The 21,642-nt window shown below is 40.9% G+C and overlaps 1 protein-coding gene across 1 annotated transcript; it reads right to left on the reverse strand.

The window, feature by feature from the left end:
- On the reverse strand, positions 1-6,149 carry LOC147338388 (uncharacterized; the record flags this gene model as incomplete). The annotated part of the gene is made up of 1 exon (XM_086309693.1): positions 1-6,149. A coding segment is annotated over one exon (5,844 nt), but the record flags the coding sequence as incomplete, so codon positions are not given.
- Between the last annotated feature and the right edge of the window lie 15,493 nt (positions 6,150-21,642).

Genomic DNA, 21,642 nt, shown 5'->3' on the forward strand with positions numbered 1-21,642 from the left:
ATAAACATTTCAAGAAAAAAACGATGCATTAATAGATATTAAATCACAATTGTAACACGGAAAAGGTTTACAATTTATTTGTGCCATTTCAACATCTTCTTTTTGTCTTCTGAAGGCTGATTTCAGGCTTAGCATAATTAAAGAACCATACAAAAATGTTTAAGTCGTTTTGCACAGTTTCAGGAAACTTTAGCATGTAAAACACTTTGTAGCATTTTTACACTAAAATGCATTGATTTACATTTTTTTTATTAAAACACCACCAGATTTTTCAGCAGATGACTGACAAGCAAAGCACCGTTTACTCATCGTGACTGACATTCTTGGAGCAGTTGATCCACTGAAACATTAGTTTCTCTCAGAACCAGCTTCAGGTGCCCACACTCATTGTTGTCACTGATCCAGCCCCTTAGAGAAATCTTCATAGCTTCTTGGTTGGTTCCATAAAAAGTCAGAATAACTTTCTCAGATGAAACCTGATAGTCACATGCCAGCGTTGACTGGGACGCTAAATACAAGACATCTGTGGCGTTGTCTGTCGCACAGTTGTCTATGGTGACTGAGCCGTTGCTGAAAGTGAACATGTAAATGTCATTTCCATCACCTCCAACCAGATAATCTCCACCAGTGGACACCAAGATGTCGTTACCATCTGAGCCTTTGAGAAGAGAACTTTCATAACCAGACACTAAGATGTCCGAATAGATGGTGCCGATCACAGTTTCCACATCCTTCAACACGTCACCCTCAGCGTCAGCATGGTGGCCTTGGCCCGTCAGCAGGTTAACATAAACCCCTTCACCCTTCTCATGATCACCCCGATAGAGAACCGAGTCTCTGCCTGGACCTCCGTCCACCAGATCAGCTCCTGGTCCAGGAAGGAAGACGTCCTGGCCAGAGTTTCCCATCAGTGTGTCATTTCCATCTTCACCATAAAGAGTGTCGTCTCCTCTCCCACCAATCAGGATGTCAGCTCCATTTCCTCCTACCAGCGTGTCATCTCCATCACCTCCATCCAAGGCGTCGTCCTTCCACCCACCAATCAGAGCGTTGTCTCGGTTGTTGCCTATTATAACATTCGACTGGGAGGGGCAGCCTTGCACTGTGTGAACCTCTGACAGATTTCTCTGAGCGCTGAGGTCCAAACGACAGTCCACCGGAGACTGTGTGAGAGTCACTTTGAAAGCTTCTACCTGATAGAAAGAGTCGTCTCCAGCTGAGTTTAGAGACTTGAGTTTGAAATGGACGCCATCAGAGCTCTGAAATTCTAGATGCTGATATTTTTCATCATTACCGTAATTGAAAAGAATGAATTTTAATATTTCCTCTTTTTTCATGATTCTAACATGAACATTATTTCTTGTTGAGTACAGTATGACTCGACTTCCATCAAGGAAATCCATATCTACCAGCACAGTGTCAGTTTTCTGATCTTCTGCAAAGTTATCAATGATTATGCTTTCATCCACATGTTTGATTATGTAAGTGTCTTTGCCTTCCCCTCCTATCATCAGTGCCCCCCCGGTGTGTGGATCCAGTAAATTATCATTGCTGTTTCCAACCATGATGTCAAATCCTGAGGAGCCGTACATTTCTTTCACTGAGTCACTGAGTTTCATCCATTTCCCCAGACAGGTTTCACATCTCTGGTTTCTGTAGTCGATGGTTAAAGGCAGCATTAAATCCCATCCACAGCTGCTGATGCTGGGCTTCAGTCCAGCTGTTACTCCATCACTGGTCTTGATCTGCAGGTGCTGATAATTCTTTGATTTAAACCAGTTCTGTAAAATAACAGTTCTTCTGCCGTGTACCCGAATGATGATGCTCTGACCTTCACATCTACATGTTATATCCTGATATTGTTCTTTAAGGAAGAGCAGGTCCAAGGTTAGATCTGGTGATAGATTGTTGATGGTTTTCACTCCTTGTCCTGCTGTGATAACGTACCAGTCCTCTCCTCCTCTCCCCTCAATGAAATCATCTCCTAATCCAGGGACAAGAACGTTGTGTTCTTTGTTTCCTTTGATGACATCGTTATAGTTTGACCCGCGGATCTCTGTCACGCTGTCCAAAGCATCATCCTTCTCAAGGTCCACCTCCAGAGGAGACGGGGAGCTGCTGTAGTCAATGCTGAGGCTCTTTATACATGTGGTGAAGATGTTCCTCTGCAGGCAGTCAGCTTTGTTATCTGACACTGTGAAGGTGATCAGATCCTTTGTGATGAACAGCAAGTGTCTGTGTGCTGATGACCTGAACCAGTTCACTACAGTAACACGAAGAAGAGTGCTGCCATGTTGAGCCACCAGATGAACATCATCACATTCTACTCTGACTCCAAACGTATGAAGATTTGCTTCTATGATGGCCAGGTCAGTTTTCTCGTCTCTGGAGTAATTTTCAATGAGCACAGAGGAACGTTTTCTGCCTTTCACCATGTAAATGTCTTCTCCTTCAGCACCAATCAGACGATCTCGCCCTCCTCCCCCATCTATCAGGTTCCTTTCTCCATTTCCAATGAGTTTATCATCATACTGAGACCCAAAGATGTTTGTAACTGTGCGTAAAAGTGGCTGTGATGCATCAACAACTGCACCGCGTGCCTCGAACATCTTGTTAATTCCTCTGGCCACCAGCTGAACTGACGAAACCACCGTGGAGGAAATCTCAAATAAGACTCCGTCTCCTGACATCATGTTCATGTGACGATAATCTTCTCCTAAAAACCAGTTTTGTATTCTTACAGTATGACTGCCCTCATACATCAGCACAACATCGTTTCCTGATTTAGACACAGAAATGTGGCTGTAGTCGACACTGAAATGCAGAGTGTCTTGTGCTCTGGAGGGATCGTAGTTGTTAATGATCGTTTTCCCTCCATTCTCAGGAATGATGTAGGTGTCCCTTCCTCCTGAGCCTTCGACATAACTTCTCTGTGGACCGAGGAAGAATGTGTCATCCCCTGGTTCCCCATGAAGTCTGTAATAGTAGCTCAACATGACTTCAATCATGTGTTCGTCCTGTGATTTCTGAACTGCAAAAAATCGATTAGAGTCTCTGTTTCCCCTGTATGTCCCGTACCTCGAATAGGAAAGAGTTTTATTACCTGAAACCACTGTCACAGATCCAGCTGGTATGAACATGAGTATTTTTCTTTCATATGTCGCGTGCTCTAATCCATGTGACTCTCCCAGACCAAGAATTATATCTTTGCTTCCATCTGTGTTAATGCTCCAGCATTGTCTTCTTGGACTCTCATCACGAGAAACAAAATAGTCCATGCAGAGCTCAGACTGACCCTCATCAGCGAGGCAGAAGTTAATACCTCCTCCATTCCAGGAGGAGGCGCCAGCAGCAAAATCAATGGCTGTCGTTCCATCCTGTTGCTTTGTGACTTTATAATATTGGTGATAATCTGAGATCTGTGCAACAAGTCTTCGTCCCTCCTCAATTTCAGCATAACGCCAGTCATAAAACACACTAGCCACATGTATAGCAAAGTGCATGATCCCTTTTCCCAAGCCAACAAAAACAGCAGCTATTTTGTCCAAAACTCCAGCGTCCGCTGGGAGGCTGTTCAGTTCATTCTGGATGCCCATATAAACATCATCAATGGCCATCCGCACTACTGATAGAGCCAGATTTATAGGTGCGATGAAAGGTGCCAGTTCAGGCTGAGCAAGCTGAACAACATCTAATGCAGTCATGGTAATATCTAATGCAGCATCAATGTATCCCAGTGCATCTCCTCTTCTAAAATCTTCTGCCACACTGTAGATCCCAAATCCAATTCCCACTATTGGTATAACTGTCATAGCACGCTTCATTGCAGGGCTCCTCATGATTGTTGCTGCAGCTTTTGCGATTCTTGTGTTTGAAGTCAGAGCTTTGCTTGCAATAGCAGATGTTGTCATAGCCGTCACTCCATGAGCCGTCTGCAAAGACCCCGTCACACCATCTTTGATGTTTCCCTCTTCAAAGGCACGAGCAGCTCCTTTCAGTCCCAGCATCAGGCCCAAAGCTCCAACAGCAGTTCCAGTCCTCTCTACATGTTTGTTGACCTGATGGGAGGCTGCTGAACTGTGCTGCTCCATCTCATGCACTGATGTCTCAATGTTCTTCCACATCTTTTCACTGTAATGTTGACTCTGTGGAGATAAATCGACCCTGAACTCCTCGGGCTCAGCACCAGCTCTCTCTGACACGAGCTCACATACAAACTGTCCGTTTTCCATTCGGGCCGATCCCTCCTGAAGACGCATTCTTGCCAGATTTTTACCATATCTTGCCATTAGTGCAGCATGGACCTCTTCAGTTAACGATGCAGATGTTCTAGAGAAATAGGATTCATGTTTGAAGGTATTCTCGAATTCTGAGGCGGAATTCAAGTCACGCCTTGTGACGTAGCCATCATCGTATCCTCCCAGTGTTCCAGATGTGGAAGGTTTCATAATATCTCCAGATGTTTCTACGATGCTGGGAGATTGCTCAAAATTTTCTTTGTAATTCTTGTAATCAGCTAAAAATAAATCTTTTGTGTTTGCGTTTTCTGTAAATATTTTGTAATCAGTTGCTATCATATCAATCCATTTATCTACATTACCATTTTTACTCCACTTATCAAACAGGTCATATTCCAATTTTAAGAACTCTTCTCTTGAGTTAGTGAATCCCCGTTTTTCTGGGTCAACCCAGCTTCCTCCTCTTGCCATTGGGTGATTGTCAAAGAAGAAATCCAGGCCAGCTGAGTCATATTGATTTAAAGCCATATCCAAGGCCACAAGTGTCAAAGGGAATGTTCGGAAATTTCTCACAGATTCACTTATAACTGATGCAGTGAAATATGTTGTGAACCAGGCCTCAGTGGATAGTCCTTGGTTGACATGTGCGTGCTCTCCACAAAAAATATTTCCCACATATTTAGCATAGATTTGTTTTTGTTGGTTTTGGCTATTTCTATTGTTTGTTAAAATGTTGTTTCTCATGTGTGTGTAACTTTCTCTGCCCACCTGTGCATTAATACATCTCTTAATCTCATCAATTACGTTTGCGTTTCTTTGATTGTTGTCAAGCCATTTTCCAACCAGGAACACGTACAGTTTTTTATGCTCAACTTCATATATCCAGTTATTGATCTTCAGGTATGTTGTCCTTGTTTCTCCATTCTTTGCAAAGTGATGAATTATATTTTTAATGTCTTTCCCTGAATTAATCTGATAACATTCATTAAGGACTTCTTCACCATCATTTAGCCAGTCTATATAATTTTCAGTTTCCCCGTTTACAGTCCTTTGGCTTCTTTTCCCTATTACATATTCTCTTCTTTGTTGGTTGTTGACTTTGATTTTCTCTGGTACTGGTTGATCTGAGTGAAAGATTCCCCAAGACAGAGCCTGAAGCTCATCAATGGCAGATTTAATCTCGGGAACTTTATTTTGGTCAATCTTCGGGAAAACTTCTGGGTTAACAAATCTCTTCGGTTCATCTGGCCAGCTGTCTTCTCTTATAAAATTTTGTTCTGGTTTTTTGTTTCCCCTGTTTTTTCGTCCACCCAGAAAGTTTCTTTCATTGGTAAAAACAGCCTCTCCTTTACTTCCAGGCTCATTTCTCATTATTACATCTCCGTTTCTATCAAGGGTTGCTACCACTTTCTTGCTGTTGTCTTTATGTCTCCATTGCAGCCCCTCTGGAGAGATTTCCTGAGTGATTTTCCTTCCTGTGTGTGTGACTTGGACGAGAGCGTCCCTCACATGAAGCTCTGTCTTGATGTTCTTTTTATGGAGGTCCCTCAGCAGAGTTTCTATGAATCGTTGGTCTGATCCGACCTCACAGGCCACCACACTCGTTGTTTTAATTTTATCGCTGCCTCTGTTTGTCCTTTCAATGATTTTTGCCACATCTCCTGAACTGTATCCTGACAGTCTCATTTCTTCTGCGTTGTCTCTTTTACCATGACCTACCAGCACCAGTCTGCTGTCCTCTGACAGAGACACTGGTCCACCGTGGATCAGTGCGGGTCTTTGGTTTTCATCAAGAACATAGACAGAACTAACTGCTGGATGTTTGTCATACAAATATTCAGCAGCTCTTCTGACCACAGGATCATTTTCCATCATTATGATCACGTTTTTAACATCATCACGAACGTGATAATTATGTATATTGTAATAACGTGATATTATGTTGTTCAAACGTGAAAAGTATATTGTACAAACAGGAAAAGTATCTTGTTAGAACAATAAACTTTTCACGTTATAACGTGATACACTTGTATTTTTCTTTTGCCTGGGTGGCAGCTCTACGCTTCCATAAAAAACAGCAAAAACATTTCTAAAATTAAGCAATTTTCTATCAAAACTGCTTAATAAACATTTATTTTGTTTATTTGTATTTTATTAGTATTTTCCTTAAATGTGTTAAATATATATTTTCTCATCTAAATGTCCCCTGAGCTGTGATCCAGGGGGCGGTAATGCGCCTTAACATTGGTTGCCAACCAAGAAGAAGAAGAAGCTGTGAGCCAGGAGAGAGGGGGTGAGCGAGTCCTGAGTGATTCGCTTACGCTTATGGTTCAGCACAGGAAGGGAGGGGGTGAGTAGCTCAAATGTGCTGTTAGCATGTTAGCAGAGCGATACTACTGTGAACCGAGGAGCTATTTTCTTGATGTGAGCTTCTACTCAGGGTTTTTTCTTCCAGTTCAGAACAGAAATGCTTTTGTTAAGAAACTGGCTGTTGTTCCCCCCCCCCCACAATTATAATTATAAGCTAGATATATTTCTACTGATGGAATTAGTTTGCTAACAGCAACAGGGATTAGTCAGTGAGTCAGTTGGGCTTGTGAATCATGGTTCACAACTCAGTAAAGTGATTCTCAAGTATTGAACGATTCGTTCACGAATCGAACATCACTACTCCACACAACGCCCGACAGCTGCCTTTCATAGTGTGTAACTTGAAGGCCCTGAGTACTTTCTCCCACACTGGAAACACTGGGATGATCACATTATGTGAACATTACCTAATAAGACTGATTCAGCACAGACAGTTATGTTAAACTTTCCTAGCAGTCCTTCACAAACAGGGAACAGTCTGTCTATTCTCTCCATCTGTCAGCTGCTGCTGGCTCTTCCTCCTCCTCTTCCTCACACACTGCTGAGTTTGTCCTGGTGGATCATCAGGGGTGCAAAGCCTCACAGATGATGTGCAGCAGTGGGTCCCTCAGTCTGTCCTCACTCTGGACACTTGCAGTCGTCACACATGGAAATCAAATGTGTGATAAGCTGCAGGATTCAAACACAAGTGTAACTTATAAACACACGTTCATACTTTTATTCCACAATCAGAGAGAAAGAAACAGAGAGAGAGTGCAGGACAGACAGACAGGTGGCAGTCTCAGGTGTACACACTGCTACACAACAGCACCAGAGAAGCAGGATTTAGTGTTTGTGTTATTACGAGTGTAAACAAGAAGAGTTCCAGATGGTGCAGTGGACACATGTGTGACTGCTGTGATTAAAGCATCTTTCTTTCAGCTTAACGAGTGAACCATCAGCTCGTTCAAACACACGTTAAAGTGCGTTTGGCTCGACACCACCGAACAGAGGCAGCAATATAACACAGCTCACATTAACAGTGCAGTGAATCCTGCTTGTGCCGTGATGTTCAGGACTGCAAACCGAGCAGCATCACTGACTTTCAGCTTGTTGTGTTTGTGGATATATGACTGACTTTAATTATCCACAAATCATCACAATCTCTGTAAGATTAAGGTCGACTATTGTATCGTATATTTTAAAGTGAAGGCTTTAGAACCAAGTTAGTACAAAATTATCCACACCCACCGGACCACGCTTGGTATTTGGTGGAATCGACGGTGCATTTGAAGTACACTTCGATTTGGGACAGCAGTCGTTGCGTGGCGCTGACGTAATCGCAGTCAAAATGCGTACTTCAAGCGTGCGGTCTCTTAATTGGGACACAGCCAAAGTGTTCCACAGGTTACGTCCGTGGTGGCCATCTTGTTTCCCCAGTAGAGTGGAGGCCTGCCTCAGTTGCAGCTCTTTTATAGGCCAGTCTGAATTGAGAAGGCGTGGTCTTTAGAGTATATAAAGCGGGCAGGAAATGGATAGGGGGCCATTTTGAGAAGTTGCTGTCTGTATGTGCTGTATGTGCAAGAGATAATGACAATGGCAAGAGACAATAAAGTAAAGTTAAGACAGAGTGATGTCTGATGTTTTCCTCACCACACCTCTCTGCGTGACACTGGAAATGTAAAGGTGTGTAAGCTCTAAAACGTCTTTGTGAACACTTTTCTACGTATATGATGCTTCAAAAATGTGACACGTGTAATGTGATCATCAAAGAACATGAATTGATCAAACTTTTATTTGTATGTTATAATGTTTATCTTACACTGTGTAATTTTTACAGAATAATAATAATGGATTGCATTTATATAGCGCTTTCCGAGACCCTCAAAGGGTTTTACAATGCCACTATTCATTCACTCTCACATTCACACACCGGTGGAAGCAGCTACAGTTGTAGTCACAGCTGCCCTGGGGCAGACTGACAGAAGCGAGGCTGCCATCGGCCCCTCTGGCCATCACCAGTAGGTAAAGTGTCTTGCCCAAGCACACAACGACCAAGACAGACAAAGCAGGGGATCGAACCGGTAACCTTCCGATTACAAGATGAGCATTAGCTGGAAAGCTCAAAGCCCAATTTTCTAGAGATAAAATGAATAAACCAAACTATTTGCAGTGAAATGTATTCCTATTCCCATTTGTTGGACGATAGCCTCTGTTGTAGAGCAGCTGCTGCTCCACATCGAAAGGAGCCAGCTGAGGTGGTTCGGGCATCTGACAAGGATGCCCCCTGGGCGCCTCCTGGGTGAGGTGTTCCAGGCATGTCCCACCGGGAGGAGGCCCCGGGGCAGACCCAGGACACGCTGGAGAGATTATATCTCTCGGCTGGCCTGGGAACGCCTTGGTGTTCCCCCGGATAAGCTGGAGGAGGTGGCTGGGGAGAGGGAGGTCTGGGCCTCTTTGCTTAGGCTGCTGTCCCCGCGACCCGGCCCCGGACAAAGCGGATGAAGATGGATGGATGGATGGATAGCCTCTGTTGTATATTCAATCAGAACATACAGGAGAAGGCCATTTTTAAGCAGTTTAACTGAATTTGACAATTTCTAAAGTTCAGGGCTACAAAAGTCCCATAACCTTTAAGAACTTATCATTGCTTTATTTGCCTCTGCTCATTGCAGTTTGTTGTGGAAGTTTTCCATTAAATAAAGCCTGCAGACGAGCGGTGAGCAGTAGCTAACATTCTTTAATCAAAACACAAAGAACAGACAACCAAGCTTGGTAGAGCCTGCATGATCGTGGGACAGACGGTCAGCAGAGTCTCCCTGAGCCTAGCATGGCTCTCAGTTAAAAACCTTCTCCAGGAACAAAAGGCAGGACACAGCTGTTTCACACCTTAAGCTTCACACTCCCTTGCTACCTCCCAGAGTCCTCGAGGAGACAAACGACTCTTCCTGTAGAGTTGTCTGCTTCTCCCATCTTCCTTACCAGACCACCACCATCTGTCTAACTGTATCCACTGTCTCATCTTGCCATTTTGCTCCAAAAGGGGCAAATGTCCAACTCAGGCAGTCTTTTCAAAGGTCCATTCACACACAGTGAAGCTGCAGCTTGTTGGAAATGCACAACTCGAACAGATGTGTGGCAGACTTGCGTTTTAGGAGCTGCTACTGACAAACCAGCAAATAAACACAAAATGTGTCATCTGTGACACTTGTGAGGTTGTCTCAAACACACTCCGTCAGTCTTGATGCTGTTGAACAACAAAATGTTTAAAAATGTCGCGAGTTTACCTGGTGATATCCTCATGCGCGACGCGATCGTGAAAACAGCAAACAGTTAACACCACGCCGATGTTGTTCACGGGACAGCAAGAGTAAACGATCGTGAGACTCTTGTCGTCGTTATCGTTCCCCTCGCACGGTTTATTTCTCCGATTTCAGCGTTTTTGCTTCACAACTAAAGCGAGCAGTTTACTTTGTGCACTAACATGGACTCGAGTCAACCAGCGCCACCTCTGGCCAAGTGCCACAGCCTACAGCCAGATCAACCTGTGACACACATCTGCAGCACGTTTGAATTCGTGTCATGCACATTTGTACCTTTCAATTGTGTCTGTTTGTGCGTCATGCAAATAAACCTTTGAACTGAATGAAATGATATCATGTATTTGTAAAAAATTCCAAATTATATATACGAAGTCACAGGAATCACCACCGCTGTTCATCATGATTTTAATATTTTTGCCTATGAGAAAAACATCCTGAACAAATATGACACATCAATATTTCATTAGTGTTGTCACATCATATCCTGTAAGCATAGTCTGCCTGTGTATTTTCTCTGCAAATGAACATTTTAGAGTTAGTTGTTATATACAGTCTGTATAAGTGTGGTTAATCCAATAAACATTTGTAAGGAGATGGCAGTTACTGTAAACGTGTCCAGTAGGTTCACGTTCAGATCAGAAAACCGTTTCAGCTGCAGGCATCTACTCCTGTGCTGGGCCCTAAATTATTTATATTATATATAAATGACATATGTAGTGTTTCCAAACTGTTAAAATGTGTATTGTTTGCTGATGATACCACTCTGTACTGCTCAGGTAAAAACTTAGAACAGCTTCTGACTACAGCGGAAAAGGAGTTAAATATATTAAAAAACTGGTTTGATGTAAATAAGTTATCATTAAATATAAAGAAAACAAAATTGATTATTTTTGGCACTAGACAAATGAAAAATGTATCTAAAATACGGGTTAATGGAATTGAAATTGAAAGAGTGTACGAAAATAAATTTCTTGGAGTGATAATTGATGATAAGCTGAGTTGGAAGTCTCATATAAACCACGTGAAAACAAAAATGTCAAAAACCATCGATATTCTCTATAAAACAAAGCATGTCCTGAACAAAAAAACATTATACACACTTTATTGTACTCTGTTGCTTCCATATATGACTTACTGTCTGGAGATATGGGGTAATGCATATAAAACGAACACTCTTCATATTTTTAAGTTACAAAAAAAAGCTATAAGAATTATAAACCAATCAAACTATATAGAACCAACTAACATTTTGTTTATTAATCGGAATACCCTGAAATTTTATGATTTAGTTGAATATAAAATGGCACAGATAATGTATAAAGCACAAAATAACTTGCTTTGCCCCAGTACTCAGAAGCTGTTCAAAGTCAGAGAGAGTCAATATGACTTAAGGGGAACAGATTTCTTAAAAAAAAACAAGATAAGGACAAATATAAAGCAGAGATGTGTTTCTGTTAGAGGAGTTAACCTGTGGAATAGTTATGACAGTGATTTAAAAATGTGTAGTTCATTTTCCTTGTTTAAAAATATGTTTAAAAATAGAGTAATAGAAAAATATATAAATCAAGAATGAAAAGAGCAAAAAGGAGAGTAGTTACTTATCTAAGGTGGAAAGGTTTTTTTTTTTTTTTTTTTTTTTTTTTTTGTTTGTTTGTTTGGTTTTTGCTTTGTTTTATTATTTTCTTCAAGCCCTGTGTACAGGAGCTGCATACAAAAAGATATTTTGTGAAAAGGGTTGGCGTAATAAGCAAATGCTTCAGCCAATACCTTTTGATTAGCCTTGTCTCATGCTTTCTTTCTTTATGGTAGATTTTTGTTCTGTTTTCACTGTTTTTTTTTTTTTCACTGTTTTCACTGAGATTTGAATTTGAATGCTAATCAATAAAATCAAATCAAAATCAAAATAAAAAAAAAAATCCTGTAATTGAAACAATCACCTCATACGCCTCATGTTTTACACCCCTATAAGGTGAGCTTGTTACACTGCACATGAATATTACGTGACATGGTACGACTAACTCATGTTCAAACATTTAAGATACTGTTCAGCCATTTTGTTTACTGGGTAGTGCATAATGGCCGAGTTACCTGAGTGGGAATCCACTAAAGCAAAAAAATAATATATATTTTTTTATTAATTACAAAAACCTTATAGGAAAACCTAAGAAAAGGTTGCAGAAGCACAGAAAAAACTGCCGTGTACGTTATAGTGTGTAAATTCAAAAACTGTATAGAGAGAATGGCGCAATGAAAACAGAATAAGATAAGATTAACTTTATTGAGTAGAATATAGGCAGTAAGAGTTTTGTAATTAACTTTAAATCATGTTTGCCAAAGACAATGACAGTAAATTAACCCAGTTCTACCTGCTAGCTAAAGATGTTATGCTTCTCCCCCTTATACCGTTTAGGACGACTATAGAAAGTTACTAAAATAACCATTGATGAAAACGTATCAAACTTTCAGTATTTACCTTTGTCATAGTTTTCCATTCTTTGGTATCCTTTTGTCCTCCACGTTCTCAAACACCAGGGAGAGAAAAGGCCGCAACTGACGAAAGACCGCGAAGACTAGACGCTAGGCGGTGCAATCGGCTCCTCCCTCTTTTTAAACGAGCCAATAGGAGCTGCTCACATTAAAAACAACTTTATTTAAAAAGTCATTTTACACCTGATACAACATTTTAAAAGTCAAACAATGCACAAGTTTATAAGAACAATTTTATTTTTCAAAGTTTTTTAAGCATAGGGATGGTTAATATGTTTAAAAAATTCATATATAATATTTGTCAAATAATTGTCACCCAAATCAACATCATAATAAAAGTGTAATTAATAAAATATATAATAATGATAAGAATAATAATAACAGTTTACCTAAAAGCTCTTCTAACATTAGAGTGCTTTTGAAAAGATTCAATAGTGTCACTAAGGACAAGGGAGTTTCACAGTTGAAGTGTGACTGCTTGAAAGACCCCATTCCCTCTCCTCTCCACTAGTTCAAAGAAAATGTAAATTATTTTTGGTTATGTAATTTGAGGGCACAAGTTTGAAGAGTAACATTTTAACAGATCGGTATTATACTTCAGGAGCTTTACTGGATCTGATTAACCAAAACTTCCATCTTCCATGTAGCTAACTGTATTTTCTCTAATACAGTAGAGTGTGTCTGATCTACTAAAAATCCTCAACTGCATGTTTGCTCAAGTAAATAGTCTAATCCTTAATTTGCAAATGCCAAATCTGGATTTTGTCTGTGTAATTCACTTTTATCTTAGGTTTTTATTTGTATTTTTTGCTTTTCTTTTTTCTACTCTTGTGTCCGTTTTAATCACTTATTATTGCCGCTGTGACAAGTGAATTTACCTAAGAAGAATCATGAAGTCCTTATTTTGTCTTACCTGAGCCTCACCATGCAGCCTACCATGCAGAGCGCTGAAAGTTCACATTAAGTACTTAAAATGAAATCTAAAATTAAGAAGTAACCAGTTTCAAACCAGTTATGGCCTGTATTTATATAGCGCTTTACTAGTCCCTAAGGACCCCAAAGCGCTCTACACATCCAGTCATCCACCCATTCACACACACATTCACACAGTTATTTGGAATAGTGTGCAGAGTGTTTTGAGTAACATTGAATGTTCAAAAACATCAAAGTTCCTATGGTCTCACTTGACAGCTGGGTTGTAGTGTCTGATAACACATAACATCTTGAGGTCTCAACGTGGACTTTGAGTACATTTGCTAGCCAAGGCTAAATACTGAGAGGGTCAAAAATGAAGGGTAAAGAACATCTGACTGTACGTAAGGGTAGCAAAAGTGATAGACTGAGGTTGTGCCAAATATGTTAAAGTTAGGGTGATTTGTTAGAGATTGGTACCCCATGGGTGCCGTCTGCAGGTTATAAAAGAGAGTTATGTTGATACTTTCTTTTGAGATTCTTTTTACAATTTGACTTTCAGAACTCCCTGGGTTGTGTGCAATCTGTGATGGGCTTGTTTGGAATAAATCCTCCTTTATTCAAATAACACTTTCTCTGGCTCTTCACAGAAGAAGAATCCTCACATAAGCATGTGCTACCATTTTGAACCAATGTACACATTTACCATCACTGACCCAACTAGGACCTACATTGGATGCCCACCCATATGGATTTAATGTTAGAAACCCAAGTGGGTCCCATATATACTAAACAATCTTGAGCCCATGTAAAATATATGCCCATATTAATTTAACATAACCCATTTGGGGCCCACATAGACATGTTTTCAGGGTCTGACTTGCATTTGCCCATGTGCGACCCATATAGTTTGACCAGGTGGGCCCCACCTGTGTCATCAGTACTAAAAAAAAATTTGATTTAATGTGGTTTAATGTGTTTAATGTGAAAAACCCAAGTAGGCCCCATACAAAAAGCCCAGTTTGAGCCCATGCCCACATGGTACCCATCCAGCCCGAGCAAAAACCAGGTGGGGCCCATATATACATGTTGGCTGGGTTAGCAAAAAAGAGAAAGGATTCAAATTCTATATTTCTCAGTATTTGTAAACAGCGGTCCCACGTTTATCACGGGTGTTATTTTCCAAAAATAACCAGTGATATGTGAAATCAAGTAGCCAGTTTTATTTTTTGACGGTGCAAAACGTTTCGTCCACATTGTTGTGTTTGTTGGGGAAAAAACGTACAAACATACAGCACTGCACTTCAGAGTCACACTGCTAGCGATCGATGCAGCGATTCTGTACTGTACAGGAGAGACGTCACGGAAGAGATCGTCTGCAGCGATCAGGATGCAGGACACAATGTGATGTAAAAAAAAAGGCATGCAAACTTGCACTAAACAACCCGTGAAACAGCGAGGTGAAAGGTGAACCGCGTTATAGCAAGGGACCGCTGTAATTTTGAAGGTAAGTCACAACATACCCTTCGTACATACTAATGTATAGAAACCGTTACCAGCAATCGTTCATTTTTTGTGTGGCTTTTTTCACGGTTTGTTAACATGCTGTGTAGGTGTGTACTTGACTAGCTGATCTCGACATAACGGGGGAAACATCTGGTTTGACTATTCTTCACCTGTAGTTTGAATGCTGAACATTTGCCTGTTTAAATCATGAGACCAGTCACTATACAGAGATGTGCTTCTGCATGTGGACGATGTGTCTTCTGCTGCAGTGATGCAGTTCTGCTTGTGTTGAGTGATGTAAACAACTGATCGATCTAAACGCTTTAAACGTCAAAGTTGATCATTAGATTTTTTGTGACACAACAGCGGTGAGTGTTCCCACCTTCTGCTCTTTGTAACTTAATGCAATCTTTCCGTTTTCGAGTTTTGGACATGATTTTGGAGGATATCTTCGCAGTAGCGACTGACCGCAAAGTAAAGCTACTGGAAATGTACAACCCTACATCCGGTCTCAAACCAGGAAGTTACCGTTTTCTCATGCACAGGGTCTATTTAGTTTTCGCTGTCAAAGTCGATTTAACTGAAGTTACATGTTTCCGGTTACTGTGGAGGTTGCAATATGGCGCTCCCCAGTGGCTGCAGCCAGGTGCTCTTGGATTTATTTGCTCTCTCTCCTCCTTAGACATGTTTTTTATGTTAGTTATAATTCAGAATTGGCGACTGGAACAGGAATGACACGTACGAACATCAGGAAATAAAAACCCGATAAATAGTGATGGCCAAATGAAGCTTTCTGAAGCACTGAAGCTTGTATTGAAAAACGGTTCATTACTCGAAGCTTTTCAACACAGTCCTCTCTGGTGACATCCTGTGGTGAAGAGCAGCTTGAATCCACAAAATAAAACCAACCGCTTCATTATGATTGCTCACTCTACTGAGTGGAATCCTGTCTGATATTGGGCCGCCGTTGTGTTGCTTCTAACGTGTATTTTTTGGGGTTAAAAAAATGTGGTTTATTTGTGTAATAAATAATTTTGACCAGTAAACTTTCCTTGTTTGAACATGCACTATGGTGTGGTCTTTCTTTGCTTGTGACTTCTTGATGGTAAATACAATAATTGAAAAATACCACGTTACATATAATATACATATAATAATGTACAACACATTATGGAGTATGCTTCTGCTGTGAGGTCTTGCCTCCATGCACTTATGCAATTAATCGCTAGACAGGTATATTTATAAATAATATTATATTAGGGAAATTTTCCTATACATATCTTTGACCTGGGGGTTATGAACTTGCAAATTAAAAACATGATGCATTTAAGGTAACCCTTTTTCATTTTTATTTAAGAAGAGAATTTCTTCCACTGTGCGATGGCCGAACCTGCTCCTTTTTGTGGCGATAATTTCTCCTGCATTAAGGAAAATCCCTTCACATGGAACAGAAGACGCTGGAGTGCAGAGAAACTGGTAGAGATGCAGTTATACGGTCTACCTGGGCCCCACAAACTATCAGCTAAATAGAATAAATAAATTAAATTGCCGCACATTTGGCAGACTAACATTTTAAGATTAATTAAACAATAAAATATATATATTTTTATAACATTAAATGTTACGAGTCAAATGGAAGTCTTTCTACAGTTATTTACTGATATTTATATGTGTACTCAGTGACAAAGCACAGTACAAGGTTAAAATGTCTCAACATGACTGACTTGTCCATTGTCCATATACTTTATCACAGTAAGTATAACGAAGCCATCGAGTCCCTCCTCTTAAACACAGTGTGTTGTCAGAATAAGCATTTTGATGTAGCCACCGTGGAGGGGAAACCATGTTAAAATGCACGTGTGCATACTAAAAAGATTCAAAAGAAAATATTATAATTGTATCCTTTTCCTTTCACATACGCAGAAATAAAAGGTGTAAATTACTCATGTTACACTCTGAAAGCAGAAATGTCTCTTATATATATATATTCATGGGGTTACTTGACTAAATGTAAAATTACTTTTATCTTTTTTCCTCTGACTTTGAACCAATATCTGTACGAACTGCAATCATCAGGTCCTGCTTGTCTTTCCATACATGACGAAGGATATTCTTGAAGAAACCTTACAGTCAGTTGGGGCCGAGACAAATGATGATTTTTAGCTCAGTGAGGAATCTGATCTGCACTTTGAGGCCAGTTCAAAAGCCATCACTGCCTGGAAACTGAGATGTAAGTCAAGTATTGCAAACATACTAGAAGTTCCATAAATCGAACCCTTTGTGTGTTTGTTTGCTTGTAGGGTATACTCCTCATCAGTTGGTGCCTTGCCACAACCTCGTCCTGCGGCAGTCCTTGTGCAGCGAGGGCAGAACAAGTTTTTCCAGGAACTGTTGCAGTTACTGGAGAGGAGAACACGGCCAAGTCCACGCATGAGAAGGGAGATGGTCTGGATGGTGCTTTGTGACATGAAGAAAAAAAGCTCTTGGATAAGTAAAAGGAAGTGACCAGAGTATAAAGCTAGATCCTGCAGTCTCTCTGGTCTTCACTCACTCTCTGGGAGGCTGCTTGCCAAACTCTGTAGTGTTGTTTGTTACAGGCGTCTTCTTACAGTGTGTTGTACATGTGTCAGGCCATCTTTATTGAGTTCTTTGTTAAATAACCTGAGCAAGCTAAGCTGTGTCTATTTTTGCCAGTGTCGAGCCAAGTTGGTAACTGTAGCTTTACAATAATAATTGCAATAATGAATTATTGTTGTTTATATACTATATACTATTATTGATGTGAAGTTCTTATCAATAAAATTAATATAGTCATTGTGCCCTTCTCTGTTTGCCAAGATGTTTTTTCTCCATCAACCCAGAGAAAGTCACTAAAGGTGAGAAGACCAACACACTCATGTGAAGCCAAGAGTCCTTACTCAGGAACTATCAGGTCATCCGTGATGTGATGTGTGAACATGGACTAAAGACACTAAAAGTTATGGCGTGTGATGGAGAGCCACACTCACAGCATGAAGGTTTATTTCAGCATTTTTCTATAAACTTTGTGTAAATCTTAGAGAAAAAAACATGTTTAACAGCAGTTTGGTCATGCTAATTCAACAGGAGGGGGTTGTTGGGTTTACTGTTTTCAACACTGCAGTGCAATGAAACTGCAAAGGTAAGTTAGAGAAGCAGGCAAGAAGAGGCTCATGAACACAAACAGAAAACTTCATATAGACTAGTGAACCACAGCGCTGCAGATTACAGCAGGATCCAGTGTAGTGTTGATGGTTTACCTGCAGGGGACAGTAGAGCACTGTAAAACAAGGGAGCATCCTAAGGATCCCAGTAAAAAAACTGCACAGCAACATGTAAAGGAACTAATTCATTTGAAAGGAAACTAAAAAGAACAGTAGAATTCTCATAAAGATTAAAGGGAAAACAACAAAAGAATGCAGTGTGTATAAGGACTTTTCATAAAACAAAGAACACGCATGATTGTCTAACTTACTGAAAACCAAACTGGTAAATCTGTGACCTTTACACCAAACTATTCTGGTTTTGGACAGACTGTCTTTGTGAAATACACTACAGACAGTCACAGTTTGTGGTGGCACATTTTAATGTGTGAAACTATGTCGCGAATTATTTTGGCTGCGGTCAGGTTTTCATTACTCTGACAGTAACAAGGGACAGCTACAACTCATTTGGTAAGGTCGCATCTCTACCAGCTGATTGCTACAGGTCACTGAAGTACGCATTAGTCTGAACTAAAGTCAGGTTTCATAGTTAAGGTGGAATGGGAGAACCCTTCACTAATATGTGCACACAGTAGTGGAGCACCCACTATTCATGTCACTGAAAGCGACGATGTCTTTCCAGAGCTCCAGCTCGGTGACATGTAGCTTGTAGAGAACCCCTCACTTCAAAGCAGTTACACTGCAGCAAGGAAACAAAAAGCTTTCAGAGTAGATCACCTGTGTGGGAGGTGAAGAACAAGAAGTTGTTCATCATTAAAGAAAAGGTAAGTGCTAAATAGCTGGCTTGCTGTCATGGTCCTGGGTCTGTGTTTTGCGTCTTTGAATTATTAATATTTTTTGATTTCATTGTCATTTAAAGTTTCTAGTCTCTTGGTTTCTGTCTCTGTGCCTCGCCTCTGTCCTTTGTGTCACATCTAGTCAAGTTATGTTTTCATGTCTGTTCTTCCCCGGTTCCAGTGTCGAGTCCACGTCTCAGTCTGTGTGTCATGTTTCCTGTTTTACTTTGATAGTTCCCTGTCTTGTGTGTAGCGTGTTCAGTTTTGCTTCCCCCTGTCTCGTTGTGTGTGATTACTCCCGGCTGTGCTCTCCTCCTGTGTCTCATTCGCCCATTATCCTTTTGTGCATTTAATCCCTGTGTTTTCCTCTGGCCGTTGTCGGGTCGTCCCTCGTAGCTATGTGTTTCTAGCACTCCTCGGCTTCCTAGTTTTGTCCAAAGTCTGTTTCTAGTTTTAGTTATGTTTTTCTTATACAGAGTTTTGCACAGCCATTAAAGCTGCCTCTGTCAGCTAAACCTTCTATTTCAAGTCCTGCATTTGGATCCTCATCCTGTCTGCCACAGGACTGGACATGACAGAAGGATGCAACCACAAAATGGACCCAGCGGGCTCGGTGAGAGAGAGGTATCTTGCCGTCAGTGTGTTTCTGAGAGAGAGGAGGAGCCACGTAGAGACCGAATCTCTCCCAGAGGCTGAGCTTGTGGTCTCAGCTGCCTCTGGACATCTGGAGGTTTTGCAACCAACACAGCCTGTTTCACCTGGGAGCTCAGGCGAGCTTATCCAGCTAGCTACGGACTCCACATTGCTGCTTCCTGACAGCACTAAACATGACATAAACAACCTAACACATGTACATCTTACATTTTATTGACTTGGTGTCTGAAAGTTTAGGGCCAGAAAAGTTCCAGTAGGGTTAGGGGAGGTGTGTTCACATGCTGGTACTATGCTCTACGAGCCTCCGGCAGCTGTAAATAAACGCTCATTAGTGCATCTGATAGTTACTGTGCTATCTGGCATTTAGTTAAATGATGTGTAATAGTTCATCTGTGTTAATTCCAGTCTCCTCAACATATTCAATTAATCAAAATAATATAATATTTAATAATTATAATTTCTCCAGCCAAGGTAGGACACTAGCCAATGAACTGAAAAATTTGTAAAAATACTAATGAAAAAATGGAAACCAATGTGAACAGATGGAAGAGCTGAAGCAATGGAGCAGTGGACATAGAGCACTGCATAGGCAGATGGTAGAATATGCAGACAGATAAATAGACTCAGAGAATGGGAAAGGTATGGATGCTTCATTAGTTCCTAGTCAATCTCCCTGGTTGGGTTGTTAACCTCTCTGCTCCAGTGCTGATACACCCAAATAGCTTGCATGTATACAGTGCCAAGATGCTAATAATCCAGTTTCATTCTTGACAGTCTCACAGTGTCCAGAGTTAGCATGCTTCAGTGCTCCTTTCAGTGGCTCTGCGAGGCAAGCTCAGACACAAGACGTCTCTTGAGTTGGGGAAGCAAACACAGGGGACTGATCTTAGCTTTCTGCCTATTAAAATGAATTAGCGGTGTAAAGTTTATCTAGTAAGGGAATTTTAAAACCTGTTATTAACAAATGAGAGAGCCAAGAATCCTCTCACATGGTCACATGTAGGAGGACTGAATCAGCCAATAAAGATATGAGAGTCACTTTGGTATGATAGCAATGAGACACCATTAAAACACTGCAGGGTTTTTTATTAGAAGCAAGAACATATTCAATGCAAAGGCCGCACAAGACTTATGCCTCTTTTTTTGTTTTACAGTACCTCCATAATAATAGCAATGACAGCAAAGGTAACAACAATAATATTATTAGTATATAACGATAATAAAAATAATTGTAGACAATGACTGAAAATAATATACGACAGAAATAAAGTAACTTAGAAGGAAAAGCAAGTAAACATCATCTTTTTTTTTTGCCTGTCCCGTTTGGCTCTTTTGCCATCAGAATTATTGTCTAAAGGCAAAGAAAGATGCCCAACGGATTTACTTCACCAAATGGACCATCCCAGCCTTGCCGTAATGATCTATTTGATTCACCTTTTATTGTTTATTTTATTTTATTTTCACCCGCTAAATACGGGACAGATTTGACTGGGGAAAAGAAAGAGGAGAAAGAAAGAGGGAAAGAAAAACAGCAGGGAAGAGGGACGGTGATAAAGGGCAAAAAACAAAAAACAACTAAATAAGCAGACAAAAAATACATCTACACCTGGATCAGCTGTTGAGAAAGAAAAAAAAAGAAAACAAGCAGAAGAGAACAAGAGTAATAGAATAAACAGCATCACAATGATCCATGTGAATATGACAGTAAATACTAAATATTAAACATTATTGTGCAGCACATAAGATCAACAGAACACAGTGTGCTTTGAGGTAGGAGCCAAAAAGGGTGTAGTTTGTGGGTGTGATCACCCGTGTGTACACCTGTGAGCATGGACGCGCTTGTTTTTTGTTTTTTAAAAGGTTCCTTCATGTAATGATCTGCTAGAGGGTGTGGGGGGGCCACAGCCCCGTCCTCCAGGGCATGAAGCAGGTATGGAGGAGATCAAAACTCCAGACATCCAGAGGCCCCCAGAACACAAGAGACCATGGAAGACCAACAGAGGGGCAGCCGCACCACTGTCCCAGAAAGAGCTGAGGAGAGTCCCAGATGAGGGCTCACTCAGCAGCCGCAGAGCAGAAGCCAGGGGGAGTTGCAGTGACGCGCCCGTGAGCTCCGCCGGCAGCCAGCCGTGCCTGAGTGACCGAGGCCGAGAGG

The sequence above is a fragment of the Aulonocara sp. 'chitande type north' Nkhata Bay genome, linkage group LG2, assembly GCF_057382095.1.
Source record: "Aulonocara sp. 'chitande type north' Nkhata Bay isolate Kocher_YH1m ecotype deep benthic linkage group LG2, A_spYH_male_GT1.1, whole genome shotgun sequence".
In the NCBI taxonomy this organism is placed as follows: Eukaryota; Metazoa; Chordata; class Actinopteri; order Cichliformes; family Cichlidae; genus Aulonocara; species Aulonocara sp. 'chitande type north' Nkhata Bay.